Source organism: Crotalus tigris, unplaced genomic scaffold, assembly GCF_016545835.1.
Source record: "Crotalus tigris isolate CLP2741 ecotype Arizona unplaced genomic scaffold, ASM1654583v1 scf7180000024437.13266115, whole genome shotgun sequence".
NCBI classification, from domain to species: domain Eukaryota; kingdom Metazoa; phylum Chordata; class Lepidosauria; order Squamata; family Viperidae; genus Crotalus; species Crotalus tigris.
In genome coordinates, this window is record NW_024100606.1 from 6556141 (window position 1) to 6576762 (window position 20622).

Here is a 20622-nt window from a genome sequence, read left to right on the forward strand (position 1 = left end):
CTACTTCTAGTAGTAACTACTACAAATTGGTGAGGCAACTGCTGAAGAACAGTTTTTCTGTCTCTTAGCCTTAGACTGCTTCTAGTGGCTCCATTTCCATCAAGTAACAGAAACCAGCTCCTTTCTCAAATCCCAATACCCACCAGTGCCACCACCTGCTTTCCTGCTCAGCTTTTATAGTTGCTGTTTGCTGGACAGTTGGGCTAGCTAGGGAGGGGTCTTAAAGGGGCAGAGCAACAACAGCTCAGTTGCTAGGCAATTTTCAGGTAGCCTGGCCTCTCAAAATCTCTTCATTTTAGAATAGTGAAAGAAAATAAATTATTTCTGTCATTCTTCATGTCAGTGGTTTAGCTTCACTGTAAGATGCTATGAGCTGATGGGGTACATGTGTTATAAATTCGGGTATATCTACTGATTTAGAAGGTGTTCAAAGTATAAATGAAAATGTTTTATGCATTCTAGAGTTTATTTTCCTTCCATTAAATGTGTGGGATTTTATATTACAGGCCATGTGGTTGCTGCAGAAGAAGCCAGGAAAGCCCATCAGTTGTGGCTTTCAGTTGAAGCTTTAAAGCAAAGCATGGAAACTGCTGCTGGGGAAAGTCCCACAGAACCTTTGGAGGATGCAGTACAGTCCATCCAACTCAGTTGTCCTGATGATGCATTCACCCAGGCCTTAACAGCTACCCTTCCTCAAGAATCACTCAATCGTGGGATATATACGGAAGAGGCACTAAGGGCACGCTTTCATACAGTCCAGAAGCTGGCTAAAAGAGTGGCATTGATAGATGAAACAAGAAACAGCTTGTATCAGTATTTTCTGTCTTATCTGCAGTCCCTTCTCTTGTTTTATCCTCAGCAGTTGAAGCCACCAACTGAGCTTGGCCCCGAAGACCTGGACACATTTAAGTTGCTCTCTTATGCATCCTACTGCATTGAACATGGAGATTTAGAATTGGCAGCTAAATTTGTCAATCAGCTGAAAGGAGAACCCAGAAGGGTGGCACAGGACTGGCTGAATGAAGCTCGGATGACCCTGGAGACAAAACAAGTGGTGGATATCCTGACTACCTATGCTAGTGCTGTGGGCTTGGGAACAACTCAGGTGGACTAATATAAGCCAGCTATGCAGGACTCCTATATCTTTAACATTAGTCAACCAATATACAAGATTTGCAACAGTACTGAGAATTGGTAGGAGACCTGAGTTGGTTCCAAATCATACAAGAAACTCAGTGTCATTGGGAAAAAAGTTCCATCTTCTAGTACTCTTCTAAATCTTAGCACCTGTTGCATTTGTATTTTTTCCTTCAGCATTTATCATGTCTGGAATGTGTTTTTGTTTTTGTTTTAATCTACATAACACAATTTCCAGGTATTACTGATTGAGCTTGTGAATCCACCAAATAATGTTTATAACCTCTTACTGATTTGCCATTTGGCTCAATTAAATAAATGATATTTAAAAGATTTATTTTTCACTGCTGCTTGGATAAAGTAGATTTAAAAAAAACACAATCAGATTTTGTCAGAAGCAGATGAAAAATGGATAGAATTATGTGGAAACTGTCTTGTTTCCCTTTATCTGTTTCCAAAGTGAAAATATAAATATTTCATATTTAGTATTGATAGATTTTTGATTTTCATATAGTGTGTGTGCTTTTAGCAATGGTATATTTCACAAATTTTTCTTTATGAAAACTTTGATCCAAAAATAATTTGTCCCAAGAAAATTCTGCATGACAAGCCCTGAGAGCTATTTCCGTAGCAAGCAAGGCAACACCACTATTTTTTCTCTCCAGTATTTGTGTTCAAAATTGATTAGAAAGTTTTTCCATTTATTCCTATGTTGAAAAAAAAATAATATCACTCTATTGAGAGCAAATGCTGTCATTAGCTGGGTCAACTCTGTAAGTTAGACTACATAGTCTTGAAATAAATTGAGGTCACATCTATGAGACTCTGTTGGCTCTGAAGAAATTTTGCTCTATTTACATGTGTGGTTTGGCTTCCAGTATCTGATAGTAAGAAAAAGAGCTGTGCAAATTTGTCTGATTTCTACTCTACACTGCCAGACCTCTTCTCTTCCTTCTATCTTTAGTTTCTGAAATATTTGCAAAGGGCAGGAAAATTCCTGCTTCTGTTTTGCAGTATTCACCCATACTTTAATCAGCACCTCTGGCAATCTTTGGACTTGCTCTGGAATACTTCAAGAGTAATTCTCCTCAAACTAACAATCTACATTAATATAGCATCACCCAATCCTTCTCAAAATCATCAACCAACATTTCTCTTGACTTAACTAATGATTAAGGCATAGGATAGAAACTGGGAGACTTGAGTTCTAATGCTGCCTTAGGCACAAAGCCAGTTGGGTGACCTTGGGCAAGTCACACTCTCCTGGCCTTAGAAAGGAGGCAATGACCAAACCACTTTGAAAAAATGAGAGATTCGTCCAAGCAGTCACTGAAAGTCAAGATTCATTCAAAGGCACAAAAAAACAATTTATAAATCTTAAAATAGCCAATACTGTCTAGTTGCACAAGATTTATAATGCCACTTGACTACATGATGAATCTGGATGGCTTATGATAAAAAAAAAACAATGCAAAATTATAAAGCAGAAAACACAAAAACTATTGAAAAAACATTTTAGGACATGCTCACCACCCTAACCAAGGCTTGGAAGAAGAGTCATTTTAAAAACATTTTTAAATGAAAGTAAACTAAGCCATGTGTCTGGAGAAATATTCCAGAGGGAAAGTGGACTGGCAGACATGTCCTCCTTTCTGGGTTTCATCATGTTAATGTTTGACCAATGGGATATGGAGTGACTCTAACTGGACGGGAAAGTTACTGAAAATAAATGATCCCTCAAAGAGTCATGCCTATGTCAGGAAAGGATTTATATGTTGTAAACAGCACCTTCCATTACACCCAGAAACTAAATAGCAACTAGTGCAACTCATGAAGCAGAGTGTTAATGTGGCATGCTATGGTACACCTATTAATGCTCATGTTGCTGGATACTGGACTAAATGAAGCTTCTAAATGTCTCAAAGGTGCTTTTTTCTTCAAAAGACAATTTGACTATTTTTTTCCTTGAGGAAGAAGAAAATATTTCACTTCTCATCCAAGAAGCTTCATCAATTCTGATAGCATGAGGGATGGAAGGATAGTTATTGACAATTGAGACTGGGTGCCAAAGGAATGAAAGGATAGGTTCTGATAGGATGGGTGGAGAAAAAAAGCACTTTTGATACAATTATGACCTGGATGATTGAAAATCTCCATAGACAAGTTTCCAAGTGGTTCAAGGGCAGCCCCTGCAGAGCACATCACAATAATCATGTCAGCCCTTCCAAGTAGTCCAGGAATAAAAGCCATGAGTATCAATATTTTTATTACAACAATAACAGAATCTTCCCAATCTAAAAGCATTTCTCTGCTCTCCTGCCTTTATTTAACTAGGGAGGATCCCTTCTGCTTCCTTCAACCCCATTCCTCATTTGGATTCAGACCATTGCCTATGATGTGGCTCTTCCTCCTGTCTTCTAGGATTATTCTCACAGCCCATTATAAATCCTTACATTAGGTGACCAGCATATAAGTAACTAGAGGGCCTCCTAGTCCAGGAACTGATGTAACTGGTACAGAAGAACCTCTGCTAAGACCTTCTAAGCTATAGTTGGTACATGCTCTTCAATCAGCAGCTGTTAGTCAAGGAAATTCCATCTGTACACTTGTCCTGAATAGGAAATGGTCCTTCTATGACTGATTATAGAAATTATCTAAGACTGGGTAACCAAAATACCCACAACTTGGTCTTGGTAAAATTGAGCCTGAATCTGTTAGTCTCTATCCAGCCTGCTCTACATTTATACACTGGGACAAAACATTGGCAGCACTGATTGGTTTAACTAAGATTGATAACAGCAATAGCACTTAGACTTATATATCACCCCATAGTGCTTTTTACAGCAATCTCTGAGCTGTATGTCAACATTCCGGGTTTTCATTTTACCAATCTCAGAAGGATGGACGGCTAAGGCAACACTGAGTCTTGTCAGGATCAAACTTCAGGCTGTGGGCAGAGTTAGCCTGCAATACTGCATTCTAGCCATTGCACCACCAGAGTTAACCTGCAATACTGCTTTCTAATTATTAAGCTTCATTTAGTCCAATATGCAGCAACATGAGCATTAATAGGTGTCGCATTAACACCTCCTTACTACCCTGGTGGCTCTCACCTTCCCTAAAGATGCTAGTTTTGGGGAGCAGGAAATGAACTTAAAAGATAGGGTAGCTTAGAGCAAATGAACCACCAAAAAACAGAATACTGGCTTCTTGAAACTAAAGATGGCACACTCATCACTGTTATATTTTCATTAATTTTCACCCCATTTATCACCAATACTGATTCCATAGCTACAAAAACAAGTTAGATATCAAATGAGAGAGATCCAGTCCAGCCCTCTCAGAGGCCACTCAAAATATTTAAAAAAAAAAATCAAGAGACTATGAACAGTTAGGCATGTAAGTCAAAGAAATGGGTACCGAGATGATGTTTTCTTCTGTACTCCCAACAAAAGATAGGCACCCAATAAGTAGTGTCCCACTCACATTGATGATGTTACCTAGCTGTGCAGTAAAACAGTGGCAAACATCCAAGCTCAAAAAGAACCAAGGACTGCATAATTACAACAATACCTGACTGTCTTGCAATTATGTGACATTGGTTAGAATGCCATTATTTTTTCATCTTTCTGTGGATCCACAAAGTATGTTTATCAGTCATATTGCTCTTATATTGTTGGTATAACAGCACTGAGTTTTCTTAAAAAAATTTTTTTTTTTTTTGGTCCTGTGGCACAAATATTTTCCTAGTTTGGTCTTGAAAGAGGCTATGATTGGACCTATAACCAAATATTCTTAACAGGTAAGGTTTTACTCTTTTCAATATTCCAGACAAATGGTTGGGAATCCCACAACTTCTGTGAAGTGTTCCTTTATAGTACACAACTTACCACTATGGGATCTGATTAGGTTTTGATGATTTTAACCCATCTCCCTTCTTGGGAGATGGCCAGGAAAAAGGCATTTTTTCCCTCTTTCAAAAAAAGACTATCATGATGAAGATTTTCATAATTCTCCGTATTAGTCATATTTTCATTCCAAAAGGAACTTCTTGTTCTACAGAAATCAGGAGCTAACACTGCTTTTGTTCTATCCAAAACCCAAGGGAGCATTTGTAAAGGAACAATATTAATTGGACAGTTTCTTTTATTTTCTATTTTTATTTTAACTTTTTAACCCCTTTTAACCCTGCATTTTAACCTACTTTTAACCCATTTTAACCTATTTTTAAATGTTTTAACCCTTGTTTGACTTTTTATAATAGCCAAAGACTTTTTATAAAGGATATATACTGGAAAGGCTTCCATTGTTTTACCTATATTTTAACAACTCTACAAGCCAGGATTATCAAGAATGGGGAAAAGGAGAAAGAGACAGCATGTTCACTCGGTAGCACAGAGTTCTTTCAAGCCACTGAAGCAGCAGAAAAAGATTTCCTTTCCAAACAATGTTTGCTCACAGCTCAAACTGTAAATTCAATCTACGAACTTTTATCAATTGTCACAAATAAAGTTGACTGCTTGAAAGAGTCTTTTGCAAAGTTTATCAGCAGTTAAACAAATATTGCAGAAGGACCCAGGAGGACACATAATGATAGACATGGGATAGCTAATGCAGAAATGGAAACTAAAATAGGCCCCTCTCTCTCTATAAACGAGAGAGGAAAGAATATCCACAAAGAAAACACTTAGTCAGATAGTTCTAGAGGTGACCATTATAACCTCAGTTTATAGACCAACCAGGTTACCTTGCAAATCTACGACAACAGAGGGAATAGAGGACGTTGGAGTGATAGAAAAGCTGTTAAGCAATCTCTGAGCCAGCTGCTCAGCTATTACATGCAGAGTGGTTGCCAGCAAGAAGGCAATGTATGCTAATTTTGTTATCCTTCAAGCAGTCCATAATTCCCTCAATGCTTTTTAGAATGAAGAACTTCCTGAACAGTTTTTCAATATTTCCAATACGTGTCTTCTGCTCAGGGAACATGTGCCCACTCCTGGTTCAATCTCTCCATGAGGGAACTATTGCTTTAAATCCAAATGGCAACAGACTTCATACTGATAAGCTTGTGCAGGGGCAGCTGAATCGACCTTGAGAAAACAGAGAAGTGATTCACAAACAGTTACCCACAGTCACTGATTCTGCTGAGGATGTGCCAGAAGAAATGTTGATAGACTTTAACTATGTATTGCCAGAACCTGAGCAAGATAATAATACACACAGACTGGATGGTTTAAAAGAAGCATTGACAATAACTACTCAATCTAATGCATCAAATAATAATAATTATAACTATCCTCCAATAAGTGCCCCTATGGAGAATTTGAACTGACTATATGAAGGCCAGTGCAAGAAAAACACTTTAAACATCATGTCATGGAATGTAGCCAGGTGGTATCGATTTAGAGGCTTTAATCACTTTGATCCTCTGAAAGGTAAGGATATTATGTTGATGCAAGAGACTTGGACTGTTGATGATCTCCTGCTTAATGGATATTATTCATATAAGCTGGAAGCAACACCAGGCAGAGGCCCAGGGAAACTGAAAGGAAGGCTGGGTATATTTATATCTACCAACTTGAGAGCAGAGACCACATTTATTCCCCCTTTAAACCATTCAGCTCCTCAAGTTGGACTCAGTCCTGCTTTTGATAATTAATGTTTATCTCCCTCCTTCATTAAGAAAAGCTGAAACCACTGCTACATGGCTGGAGTTGGAACACTACATTAATTAACAACTCATGGAATACTCAAATGCCAGGGTCTACTAGGGGGAGACTTTAATGCCAGATTGGGACCAGATGATTATATATTTGTCAATGCTGCTAATATTGAATATTTTTGCTTTGACAAAATATGCAGAACTGTCTGGTATTTTTAGAGTTAATGCAGAGGAGAAGGAGGGAGGAGGGAAAAGCCCACGAAACTTTGTTTGAAGGGAAACTTTCCCCTTCTAACTAATTGGAGAACGTAAATCAGGACAGCAAAATAGGGAGGGGAATGCTAGCAAAAATAACTGCTCGGTGGGTGGGAATTTCAGATCTTAGCATTCCTTTCATCGTGCCTGTGCTGACATTTTGTCACATAAATAAAAAAGACTTTCTTAGGATAAAATGCCTGGAAGTTCTTTGAAGTCTTTCATTAGTTGGAACCATGACAACATGCTAAGATCTCAAATTCTTTTCAATTGACCTGGGGTCCTGAACTCCATCTGTTGTCTCTAGGCCTGAAAGGAGCTGGTAAAGATCCAGGGAAGAAAAATCTATCATGAAACACATGCATTTGCTTCAAGACCCAGCAGTGGCCAATAATCCAGAGGAGGAAATAACAGATAGCTGTGGGAAGATGAATTCTGGCAGATCTCCCAGCTGGGAGCAAAGACTTCAAAAGCAGAATAGTACAGAGCTAATGAATGGCCTACTACTCAAGCTTTGGGTGAGTCACTGGAAAGATTTCAAAGCAGAAACCGATTCCTGTAGAGAGAACCCTACAGCCTCTCCCTCATAGATCAGACCCTGGTTCCCCCGGCAAGGAACTGCAGTCTTGAAAACAGAGGGAGTCCCAGACTGAGGCCTCTGCAGCAATGGGCAGATTGGCACCCCCACAGGTAGATGATCAGCAGCAGCTGAGCATACCACAGCTAATAGAGGCCTTGCAACAGCTTGGGGTGGTGCAGAAGCTAGGAGATCAGCAGCTGGTGGAAGATTGGCCACAGCCCCCGAACGTGTAACCCCTGGGTATAAATCTGCAGCCGTGGGGGGGGGGAGCAGCAACAGCCTATGATTGCACCACTTTTCAGAGCAACCTTTGATGGGGACCCAGAGAAGCTGGTTTTTTTCCTCAACAAAGTGCGTTCTCATTTGAATTGCTGGGCCTATCTCTACCCAGACCCAGGGGCCATGGTGAATGTGATTGTGTCCAGGCTAGAGGGAGAAGCATCCAAATGGCTGAACAATCTATACCAGGAGCAAGTCCCCGAATTGGAGGACCCCCACCTTTTCCTCCTAAGGCTGAGAGAAAGATTTGAGGACCCATCTATTGCTCTTAAAGCAGGAGAACAAATCCACAAAATAAAACAAGCCAGCAGGCCTGCCCTGGAGTACGTGCAAGAATTTCAAAAGATAGCAAGTTGAATAGAGGGGTGGCCAGAGCAGTCCCTAATCCATCATTTCATTGAGGGATTAGATGATCACCTCTCTCAGGCCTGCATCTATCGAGCAATACCTGATCAGCTGCGAGAATGGTACCATGCAGCAGTGAAGCTAGACGTTCAGCTCGCCTGCTATAAGAAGCCACCCCACCCGAATCTGAGCAGCAGCCAGAGCAACCCGAATAACAATTACCCCAACGAAACCCTCTGACTACTGCGATGGCTGAGAGACCCAGGCCACCTGCAGCCCCATCAATTAAGTGTTTCTGTTGCAGACAGAAGGGACATCAAGCAGCAAACTGTCTGGTCCCCTACCCCCAACTGCAGAGCAGATCGGAACCAGCGGCGAGAAGGAAACCTGCCCAAGGGCTAATGAGAGAGAAATCCAATCAGGTCATGCAGGAATCTGTTGCCCAATTATACCCCCCACACATGAGAACGCCGAGACTCCAGGGGGACCCGCCCCTGCTCTACCCTTTGACATGAATATGGGCATATGTGCAAAATAGCTTTCCCAACCTGTGAGGTTTGAGCAAGCCGATGGCTCCCCGATGGGAGGGACTCTTGTCACACAATTAAATGAGCCCTTATGCCTAGAAATAGGTGCAGACTGGGAGTTTATTCGCTTCCTGGTGGCTCCAAAAATGACTGAGGCAATGATCCTAGGGCTAGCCTGGTTAGACAAATAGAAGATGTTTATCTGGTGGGAGAAAGGAATGAGAACCGTGAGACTACCTATAGGGCCTAATCCCCTCATTGATTCAACAGATGTTGCAGGGCACCTTAGGCCACCCAATGAGCGAGTGCACATGGCCGTCTCACTGCCGCCAAGCGAACCAGTCATCCCCAATGAATACCGGGACCTGGCGGAGGCATTTAGTGAAAAGGAATGTGATGCCCTACCCCCTCACAGACCCAATGACTGCTCGATCAAACTGGTGCCAGGAACCAAACTCCCATGACTGAGAATGTATGCTATGTCCCCCCTCGAAATGGAGAAGATGCAGTGATATGTGAACAAAAACCTAGCAAGGGGGTTCATCGAATGGACCAAATCTACCGTGGGAGCCCGTGTTGTTCAAAGAGAAAAAAATTGGGTCTCTTCATCTCTGCATAGACTCTGCATAGACGCTGTGAGTGTGGAAAATAAATACCCCCTCCCCCTCCTAAAGGACTTATTAACCCATCTGTCTTCACTAAATTAGACCTGAGAGAGGCATATTACTGGGTGAGAATAAAGGAGGAAGATGAGTGGAAAACTGCCTTCAACTGCCCCATGGGGAGCTATCAATTCAAGGTCATGCCATTTGGACTACAGGGGGCCCTAGCTGTATTTATGCAGTTGATTAATGAGGTCCTACATGATCACTTATACAAAGGGGTTTTGGTGTATCTTGATGACATCCTGATATACAGCAAGAATATGACTGATCACATAAAGCTGGTGAGAGAAGTGTTAAAGAAACTATTGAATGCCAAGCTTTATGCCAAATTGTCGAAATGTGAATTTCACCAGACCCGATTAGACTATCTTGGCTACAGAATTTCCAACGAGGATATTGAAATGGACCCAGCCAAGGTGAAAGCTATAATCGAATGGCAGCCCCCAAAGACTCGCAAACAGCTCCAGAGCTTTCTGGGTTTTGCCAACTTTTATCGCCAATTCCTCCCCTCTTTTGCTGAGATTGCCCTATCCCTTACTGAACTATTCAAATCAGGCAAAGGAGGAGGGAAGCCACGACTGGGCCAACCACTAGCATGGACAATGGCTGTCAAACAGCTTTTGAGAATTTAAAGAGACTATTTGCTGCTGAGCCGGTCCTAAGGAACCCCTGCTCAGGGGAGCCCTTTGTGATTCAAGCCGATGCCAGCGATGTGACAATTGGAGCTGTGTTACTGCAAAAGGATAAAAGTGAGGTCCTGCAACCCTGCGCCTACACCTCTAAGAAATTTACTGAAAGCGAGCGGAGATGGGCAATCTGGGAGAAAGAGGCCTTCGCGAGTAGATGGGCGCTATTAAACTGGTGACACTATCTAGAAGGGAGCAAGGTGCCATTTGAAGTATGGACAGATCACAAAAATCTAGAAGCACTGAAAACTCCCTGCAAATTGTCCCCAAAGCAAGTGTGGTGGGCACAGTACTTTAACTGCTTTAACTTCACTCTAAAGTACATACCAGGAGAAAAGCACTTCCTAGTTGATGCGCTATCCCGGTTACCCCAATACAAAAGTGAACGGGAGGAGGCTAACGAGGCAATTATCCCAAATCCACAAACTACTGCTCAACTTACGCCTCGCAAGGTCTCCAATCCTGATGACCCTGGGGTAAAGAAAATAAAATGAGAGCTCCTCACCGATCAATGGTTCAAAGATAATCACACCTCCCTAACATGCAGGGATGGCTTGGCTTACAAAGGGGGGAAACTATATTTGCCAGAAGCCCTCCGTCTTAATGCTCTCAAACACAGCCATGATGTAAAACAGGCTGGACACTTTGGATATTTGAAAACCCTACACCTCACCCACTGGCAATTTTGGTGGCCGGGGCTGAAAAGGGATGTGGAAAACTATGTAAAAAGTTGTACTGGATGTGCCACAATGAAAAGAATCCCAGGGAAAACCCTTGGGTTACTGCAACCCATGGCAGACCCTTCTCAACCATGGAAAGAAATAGCTATGGACTTTATAGTAGACCTACCTGAAAGTAGAGGAAATACTGTCATCTGGACTGTTATAGACCTGTTCTCGAAGCAGGCTCATTTCATCGCCTGCAAAGGACTCCCAACTGCCCAACGACTGACCAAATTGTTCCTGAAACATATCTATCAGCTGCATGGCACCCCTAAGCGAATAATTTCAGATGGGGGTGCAGTTCACAGCGAAGTTTTGGAAGAGTTTTCTTAAATTAATTGGATCATCTCAAGGTCTATCATCTGCTTTTCATCCAGCCACCAATGAGGCTGCAGAATCCGCTAACAAAATGGTGGAACAATATCTTAGATGCTACGTTTCTTACCAACAGACGAACTGGACCAACCTCCTCTCTTTTGCAGAGGTGGGGTACAATAATTCTGTGCACGGCAGCACTGGCTACACGTCTTTCAGAGTGGCCACAGGAAAAGAGGTCAACCCAATACCTGAATATCCTCAGGTGCCCTTCGGTTCCCAGACATTTGACCAATGGTGAGGGGGTGGGAAGAAGTTTGGAGAAATACAAAAACTGCTTTAAAAAAAGACTTTTGAAACCTATAAAAAGCAGGCTGATAGAAAGAGAGCTCCCCAAAGAACATTCCAAGTTGGGGAAAAGGTTTTATTGTCAACTAAATATTTACGCCTCAAATTGCCCAGCAAGAAATTGGGACCAAAATTCTTGGGGCCTTTCCTCATAGTAAGGATCATCAATTCGGTCACTGTAGAACTAAAACTCCCTAGACTTTTAGGGAGAATTCACCCAGTCTTTCATTGCAGCTTGTTGAAACCTTATCGGGGCTCCACTTTAAGACCTCCCCTGAAGAAGGCACCTGGGCCCTTCGTAGTTGCGGGACAGACCCACTATGAAGTGAAATGTATTCTTGATTCTAGAATCTTTAAAGGGAAATTGCAGTACCTAATACAATGGAAGGGATACCCGTTGTCTGAAGCCACATGGGTGAAATCCAGTGAGGTGAAAGCTGACAGGCTTGTCAAAAGGTTTCATGCGAAATACCCCAACAAACCGAAAACTAGTCATTAATACATGCTTTTGTTTACATTACAGGATCTGTCCTTTTTTTAAGGGGGGGCCGGATGTCCATGCTGCTAATATTGAATATTCTTGCTTTGACAAAATATACAGAACTGTCTGGTATTTTTAGAGTTAATGCAGAGGAGAAGGAGGGAGGAGGGAAAAGCCCACGAAAGGGAAAGGAAGGGAACCTTTGCCTTTCAAACTAATTGGAGAACGTAAATCATGACAGCAAAATAGGGAGGGGAATGCTAGCAAAAATAACTGCTCGGTGGGTGGGAATTTCAGATCTTAGCATTCCTTTCATCATGCCTGTGCCGACATTTTGTCACATAAATAAACTTTTTTTAGGATAAAATGTCTGGAAGTTCTTTGAAGTGTTTCATTAGTCGGAACCATGAACATTATTCATGAAACACCATCAATACCCACCATTGGAGATCCCTATACAATCCATCATATGATTCTCTAAAGACATTAGAGCTAACTATGCTGGCCTCTGATTTGCCAAGTTGGCAAATAAATTTAACTTCTTCATATCTAACGGCTCATGGCTTGGTGACTATCCTGGCGAGTTTACATTTATGACAGGGTCCAAAACCAGCACCATTGATTACATCTTAACTTCTATGGACGTAGTACATTATATAGAAAATGTTGAAGTCCTGCCTTACCTAGAAAGTGATCATCTTCCTCTGTGTATATACATAAAGCCCTTTATCAGGCAGATACCCTCCAAGGACCATTTTATCCCTACAATCTCTACAGCAGGCCTAACAAGATGTTGGATCAAATGGACCCAACAACTTGATCAGAAGGCAAGGAGAGCCCTAACAGAGGATAATTTAAAAAAAAAAAAACAACAACCCGCACAGCCTTTATATCAGCCAACCTAACTCAAGACTTATTAGAACTATATAAAACTTTAGTTTATGAGCTACAACCATTAACACATGACTGAAATTTCTCAGTTAAGAGGTCCTATACCTCCTCCAAACCATGGTTTGATAAGGATTGCATAGAAGCCAAGAAAGCCCTTAATTTGGCATGCAAGGAGACAAAAGCGAGACTGGATATGGCAATAAAGCAATTCTTAAACAGTTACTTACACTCCAAAAACAATTCAAGCAATTGATTGCATTCAAGAAGAGACAAGACACAAGATCTTCCTGGGAACAGCTCATCGTGGCAGCAAAGCAAAATAACTCTTCCTTATTTTGGCGTCTAATAACTTGTCACTCTGAAAGCATCTATATCCCGTTAGACTGTCATATATCTCCTATAATCTGGGAACTTAATTTTCAGAGAATGTATGAAGACCCTTCCAGTGAGAGTACAAGATTTATAATGAAGGATTTACCTGAGTGGCCTTACATACCAAAACATCCCTCAAGGTGAGGTGTAATATGCAAGGGTCTCTCTCGAGGTCAAAAGGGGGTTAAACGGGTGCATTTTGGCCTCCTTGCTCTTCAATTTTTACATAAATATGGTAAAATAGTTAAATAATCCAAATTACCACCCCCAAGAAATAGGTGACCAAAGCATTGCTCTGCTGCTCTATGCAGATGATGCTGTGATTGTCTCCAGGATACCAGTTGGCCTTAAAAGAGCCTTATGAGCCCTTATCCAGTATTGCAAATATAATAAACTGGACATAAATTATGAGAAAACAAAGGTAATGGCATTTGCAAAAAGGCCAAAACAGTACTCATGGTATTTAAATAGCCACAAAATAGAGCAGGTAACCATCTTTAAATACCTAGGGGTGGTCATCCATGCCACTGGCTCACAAAAAGCCCATGGAAAATACACGGCTGCCTATTGCCAACGATCAGTAAATGCCATTTTTAATTTTTCCACACAAAGGGAGGACACTATATTCTAGTTACAGTTAAGCTCTTCTGGCCAAGTCGCTAGCACAGCTTCTCTACAGGACCTTGCTCGGACCCTCAGATTTGTGTTTTACACCACTGGAAAGAGTTCAATCCAAATTTATCAGAACAATTCTCCAGATGCCGCGCTGTATCCCAAATGCGTTTCTGCACCTGGAGACAGGATTGATAAAAATCGAAGCAAGAATCTGTATAGCGTCCTTAAACATCTGGCTATGGCTTAATTGCTTTCTGCAAGGCCTTGCTCCATTAATTCTTCAAGATAAAATTCTCCTCTTCATGGATCAAGGCAGTCGAGTCCAACCTTGCCAAACTAGGCTTCTCATTAGCCTCAATTCTTAAATTGGACTACCAAGCAAAACAAACTTTGCGTCAAAGGGTAGAAGACATCGAGAGGCAAGTGGACTTAGGTATAGTTCCGCTGTTTCTGGCTCCAGACTCTATTAATATGTGGTTACACCTGCCAGGTATCTTAGTCAGTTGGAGTCAGTAAATCACTGGAAAGCATTCTTGTTTGTACGGCACCATGCGTTTCCATTAGCCGTTCTGTACGGCAAGTATAAAAAGATTCCATTGGCAGAAAGACTGCTCCTGTGGCTCAGGAGAGGTGGAAGCCATTGGACACATACTCCTTCGATGTTCCTTCTATAAAGCTATTCGGAAAAATCATATCCTCCCATAACTGATAGGTATCCTGGTTGTTCGGAAAATATTTATCTCCAATGGCTGCTTAAGGATGAGCAGGCAGTGATCACAGCGCAGGTGGTTAGATTCTGCGCAGCAGCACTGGGGATTCGCCAGAAACATAAACATTTTAGATCTTTTTAATAATCTTTTACATTTTAGATCTTTTTAATAATCTTTTATAATCAATTTTATTATGTGTTTTTATTCAGCATTAGACTATAGTCAAAGTATTTTTATTGTCAGGTCAGTATGATTGTTTTTCTGAAGCTAGTTCGTTTTTTTATACTGTCTGTAGGCAGCCCTTGGTCACCCATTGATTACATCATTAATGGTAATATACTGCTATGTCTTCTTGTGTTGGTTTTGTTTTATTTGAATGTTTAATTTATGTGTTGGCCTTCGGCTGTAATAATAAATTGACTGATTAATTGGACAAGTGTAGCATGATCAAATCTACCTGGGATAAGAGGAATTCCAAGTAAGAGATATTTTGTTTGTACATTTTTAGCAAGCTATGTTGGACCATAAGTCAGCAATGGCTATAAATTCCAGAAGGATCAAGATCACAGCTGGAATTCTATTGACTTTTCTTAGTGAATTCAGAGATGGGTACTCCCTCCTCAAAAAAGAGTTAACTTCTTGATTCTGCCTACTGGAACAAGGGAGAAATAGCCTATCCCTAGGATTCCTTTCTAGAGAAAAAGAATATTCTTCTATTTTCAAAATTAGCCTTATTTCAAAACAAGCCAAAATACACATATAAAGCCACTATTAAAAGAAACATCTACTTAATTAAGGAGAAAAATACTTTCTACACCATACTGCTTTCGAAATTATTAAATCTGCAGACTTACATTATAATATTGATACAAATACATGCTATTCTAACAATGGTGATTATTTCTATTCTGGGCTATCTGTTTAGAGTTTTGAGATACATTAAAAAAAATACATCTGTAGAAGTTTGTAACATTCCTCTTTTGTATTCTAAAGCTCTTTAGTTATTTCTAATAGATTTGGTTCAAATAAAAAAAACACTTGTTGAAAAGAGGCAAGTGGATTACTCTTTATTACTTTATTAGCATGTCTAAGGAAAACGTAGATGCAATATAATAAGAAAATAATTCTAGGATTTTGGCAGACAATTGGGTTTTCAAAACAGCTTGTGGAGAATGAGAACACTCCAAAAACAGGTGAAACTAGAACTTCCTACCAACTGCCATCAGATGAGAATCCACATGATGATAATACAGGTATGTACAAGGCTCACAGAGACTTTCAGGGCCACTCCTTGACAGTTGTACTGAAATCAGGTAAGCTGCTTTTTCATTCAGAAAATAGAAAGTGGTTTCCCTTCTGACACCTATTTCTAACCACAGCTTCCTTCTATTATATCATCCAGAGTCCTCCTGGAAAAAAAACCAACAACACGAGCACAATTACAAATCTGTCAAACTGCTGGCACAACCTACAACTTGTTATTGGCAAAAAAATGTCTGTTTCAAAAGGATAAGGCAGAGCCTGCATAAGACAAAATATGATGTATTGATCAAAATATTTCAGCTAGGACAGGGAAGCTGAACCAAGGTATGAAACTCACTTGACAGCGAGGGCTAGTCTCTGTGTCTACCTAGAGGGTTTGCTGCCAGTTAAAGTGGGAAGGGCAAAGGGAGAAAAGATGAAGTGCTCTGCCTTGAATTCCTGTAGAAAACCAGGTATGAATTCAAATAAAATAGGCCAAGACGATTTATTCCAGCTACATCAGTGAATTTCAGTGATATATTCCAGGTGCTCTGAGCAGTAACCATTACAGCTACATACTTGCTGAAACTTACTTTTGCTCTTCAGAGAGTTCAAATTCTTCTAGAATTGTCTTGGCGAGCAGTGAAGTTGATTGTATACCGTATTCAGCAGTCAGCTTTAGTAGTTCAAGTGCTTTATCCGCTTGGCTACTTTGTTTAATACAATTGAACATTTCTTTCACTGTCAAATCGCTGCATAAGGGAAAAAGGAATATGGATACTGCAGTGGCATCTGTAACATAGTTTGATGGGAAAACATTTTATCTGCCAAGTTATGATGATAACTACCGAGAGATGGTAAACTACCTAGAGATTGGGAGGGTGGGAGAATAAGTTGAATAATTAATAAACTATTGTGATGTGAGCAAGTTCAGTTCTTTCTGAACCTGATAACCCAATATTTATTGTCAATAACACTAAAGGCACCTCTTCTTCATAATCCTAGTAATTAGATGAATTCTATGAGCAAGCAGGGATGCATCTATCCAGCCAAAATAGCTTTCCTAAAAAGTCTAAGAAGGGAATCTTAATTTGAGAAAAGGACACATTTACTAAAGGAAAGTTTAACTTGAATAATTATATTTTTCTATTCTAAAAAAACCTGCTAAAGTAGACTTGTGCTATCACCTTCTGATTTTTGAATTTCTCGTGATATATAGTATAAAGGTCACTGCTTTATTTATGCTACATCAGCACAAGTGTAGGGCTTCAAACTGTAGATCCAAGAAGGTGACAGCACAGTGCAGAAATTAGCAATACTGTAACAAAAGTTTTGAAAGAAAAGGATCGCTGTAGATTCCAAATTATCAATGCAATGCAGCTCAGTTTTCCCTTCACAGAAAATACTATCACAATATTATTTTCTATACTGAAGAGTAGACCAAGAAATAGGTATTTTTTCAAATGCTAATAATAACAGGTAAACAAATATACACTTCCTGTCCAAACGCTACTTCTCTGCAGTAATACAGAGAAGTCTTTAATACAGAAGTCATTAAAAGTGAATTAAAAGCTTCAAAAGTTAATTAAAATCTCAGTATTCAAGCAGTGGATGTAAATTTCCACAGAGCATTCAGACTTTATTGCGCTTACAACTATAGCAGTTCCCTTGATATCTCTGCTTGCTCTGCTAACAAAACCCATCAGTCCTTCTGAGGACTGAGAAGCTGACATTTGGTGATGGAATCAGGCCAGCACAGGACAAAGCATGGCAGAAAGCAGCACTCTAACCCTGGAGAAAGCTAAGGGTCGAATGAGACTGAATGATAATGAACAAATCAAATCGCAAATAAAGATTAATATTTATTATCAGGACTTCCGAGGGGCAAATGTCAAAAGGTAAAAGCTTACCTGGGAACTTGAGAGTATTTTTTAAAAAGCTGTAGCATGTTCCTATTTGGAGATGAAAGAAATAAAAATTAACATTTGAGTGTAGAAATGAAAAAGGTATGACTAGAAGTCTGTCAAGAGGCCTTATAGGTAGTCCTCAGTTTATAATCATAACTGGGACCAGAATTTCTGTTGTTAAATAAATCACTGCAGTTGTTAAGTGAATCTGGCTTCCCCAGTGACTTTGCTTGTCTTAAGCCAGCAGGAAAGATTGCAAATGATCCAGGTATACCACAATTATTGTAAATACATGCCAGCTGACAAGAATCCAAATTTTGATCATGTGACCTTGAGGAATTAAGTGCAAAGACCAGTTGTACATCACTTTTTACAATGCAGTTTATTTCAGTCACAAATAAATGGTTGTAAGTCAAGAGCTACCTGTAAATTTATAATCCCAAATCTTGTCTTTTGACAAGACAATATAGGTTATGTAGTCAATGAAAAAAAGAACTACAACTAATTCTCCAAGGAAATCCAAAATCCCACTAGAAAATGAAAAAAAAAAAACAACTTATTGACTCAAATAGAATTCCACTTAGGAAAAGAAAAAATGTTTACAGAATATGGAAATTAAGTAATTTTAACAACAATGGAATAAAAAGTACTATAAAAACTAGTTTCTCATGGTGATAACGACTGGCGATGCCTTTGGAAACAACTATAGCAATAAAGATGACAATAAAGATGAAATTGGCTCATTAAGTGTGGTAGCAGCTTCACTCACACCTTTCCCTTGAACAAGTCAATATTTTTCAACAAAGGAAAAAAGGCCTTCATCTCATACAGCCCACAATACCTCTATTATGCTGATAAAAAATCCACCAGTTATAAAGGCTTTTTTCTGCCCAGATGCTACATATATCTGCTCTAGTCTAAAAGTGAAGCAAAAGAAATGAGAAGGCTAGTCAGAGGCCATTAAAATATTAGTGGACTTTCTAGTACAACCTTAAACTATTAGAGCAGGCTCCATGCCTTTATCTATTTTCCTCCTCCAGGAACTGTTTGAAGGAAAAAGAAAACATAACAATAGATAAGGGTCTAGATTTTTTTATTATATTCTCTCTCTTTCTTCTCTCCACCCTCCTCCAATGTGCTTTGGGGCTTAAGTTTTCAATTGAGGGCTCTTTAGAGAAAAAGTTGTTCTCTGCTTCTACACTGAATAAATGAGTCAAAGTCAAAGATGGTAACTAATTGAGCTAGACCAGGGGTAGGCAACCTTGGCTCTTTTATGACTCGTGGACTTCAAATCCCAGAATTCCTGAGCCAGCCATGCTGAGGAGAAATGGAGAGGTTTCCAAGCTGAGCCATGCTGGCTTAGGAATTCTGGGAGTTGAAGTCCACAAGTCATAAAAGAGCCAAGGTTGCCTACCCCTGAGCTAGACAGACTTGTTTTCTCTGGTTCAGGAACCTGGGGTAAGTTGGTTTATTTCAAGATTTATCTCTAGAATGAAATACAAATTATTGGTATTATTTTTTCTTACCAAGCTTCCTGTGTTCTGCCAGCCCTGGCGAAAAGTGTTGTGGTATTATTAAGAGAAGTGTCTGTCCACAGGAGTTGCATGTTCTTGCTCTTTAATTCATGGAGAGATTTTATGTTTTCAGCACAGTCAGCAAATGCAACTTGGGTCTGTAAAACATTAAGATATCAAAGCATTTGCAGCCAACAGTAGCAATATAGCAATGAACATTATTTCAGATCTGAAGCTAAAGTGGTGCTAGCGCAGGTCTAGGTACACCTGCTGTGCTAGACAGCACCTTCTTTATAGGAGAAACCACCAACTGTGGCATGCCCATGGCCTCTCCAAAATGTCTATAGAAAATAATTATCACATAATGCTCCCCTACACACACACACATAAAAAAACCCCCAACAACACAGGAGTAAGACAAAAAAAAACAACAACAACCCCATAACTTAAAGTTTTACCCCCCCCCGTAAAACTTTTAAGATTATTTATTTTTATTGTCTATAAGGGCATTTGTGTATTTAACTGTTGCTAATACAAGTAAATCAAATGTGATTAAACAATCAGTATCAAAAACTTTTTACTATTTTGTTAATTTTCAACCAATGCAATTTTCTATTCTCACCTACTGCCTCATTTAATGATCGTTCAGTTTACAATAGTGTAAAAAAAAAAAAAAAACCCACTCTGCAACCAGTCCTTGCATTTACAACTGTTGCAGGATCCTGTGATCGCTATTCACATTCTTCACAATTGGCTTCTGACAAGTAGAATTAATGCAGAAGGTGGAGGTAAAAGGGGCGTTGTCTTACCTGAACGGCTTTTCTCAGCAGGATGATAGAGTCCACTGGATGGGTTCTATGACAGCCTTCCCGCCCGACAGACTGGGTAAAAACTTTGGCCACACCCTTCCTTTGGGCGTGACTCCAGTTTTGACTGAGACGAGAGTTGTTTGTTGAATTCTATATAGTAGCTCTTTGTCCAATGCCTGCCTAGACCTAATACCTGGGAGGGTGTGGACTCTACATCATCCTGCTGAGAAAAGGCGTTCAGGTAAAACAACGCCCCTTCTCCAGCAGGATGGCTGTGAAGTCCACTGGATGGGACATACCAAAGCCCTCATGTCCCCCTGGGAGGGAGTGTCTAGGCCACTGAATCCTGAGCAGAGACAACTTGCTGTAGCAGTCTTCTTCCAAAGGCAGCCTCCGCTGCCGCAAAGGAGTCTAAACGGTAATGTCTGACAAATACGGCGGGAGAAGACCAAGTTGCGGCCTTACAAATCTCTTCCACCGAGGCTTGTGTGGACCACGCTGCTGATGTGGCCACGCTGCGCGTTGAATGAGCAGTTACCTGTGGTGGCACTGGGATTGCC

General features: G+C 40.3%; 2 protein-coding genes across 6 annotated transcripts in view; one reads left to right on the forward strand and one right to left on the reverse strand.

Moving 5' to 3' along the window:
* IMMT (inner membrane mitochondrial protein) overlaps positions 1–1955 on the forward strand; it is a 43870-nt gene extending 41915 nt beyond the window's left edge. For both annotated transcript variants that reach the window (XM_039331304.1, XM_039331305.1), the window contains one exon: positions 507–1955. In XM_039331304.1, coding sequence (XP_039187238.1) covers positions 507–1114 — 608 coding nt within the window. In that variant the 3' untranslated portion in view covers positions 1115–1955. The remainder of the gene's footprint in view (positions 1–506) is intronic.
* Positions 1956–15631: 13676 nt separating this feature from the next.
* Positions 15632–20622, reverse strand: part of PTCD3 (pentatricopeptide repeat domain 3) — a 56087-nt gene continuing 51096 nt past the window's right edge. For all 4 annotated transcript variants that reach the window (XM_039331351.1, XM_039331350.1, XM_039331352.1 and 1 more), the window contains 4 exons: positions 19266–19411; positions 17743–17784; positions 16426–16584; positions 15632–15999 (listed from right to left, as the gene is read on the reverse strand). In XM_039331351.1, coding sequence (XP_039187285.1) covers positions 15960–15999; positions 16426–16584; positions 17743–17784; positions 19266–19411 — 387 coding nt within the window. In that variant the 3' untranslated portion in view covers positions 15632–15959. The remainder of the gene's footprint in view (positions 16000–16425; positions 16585–17742; positions 17785–19265; positions 19412–20622) is intronic.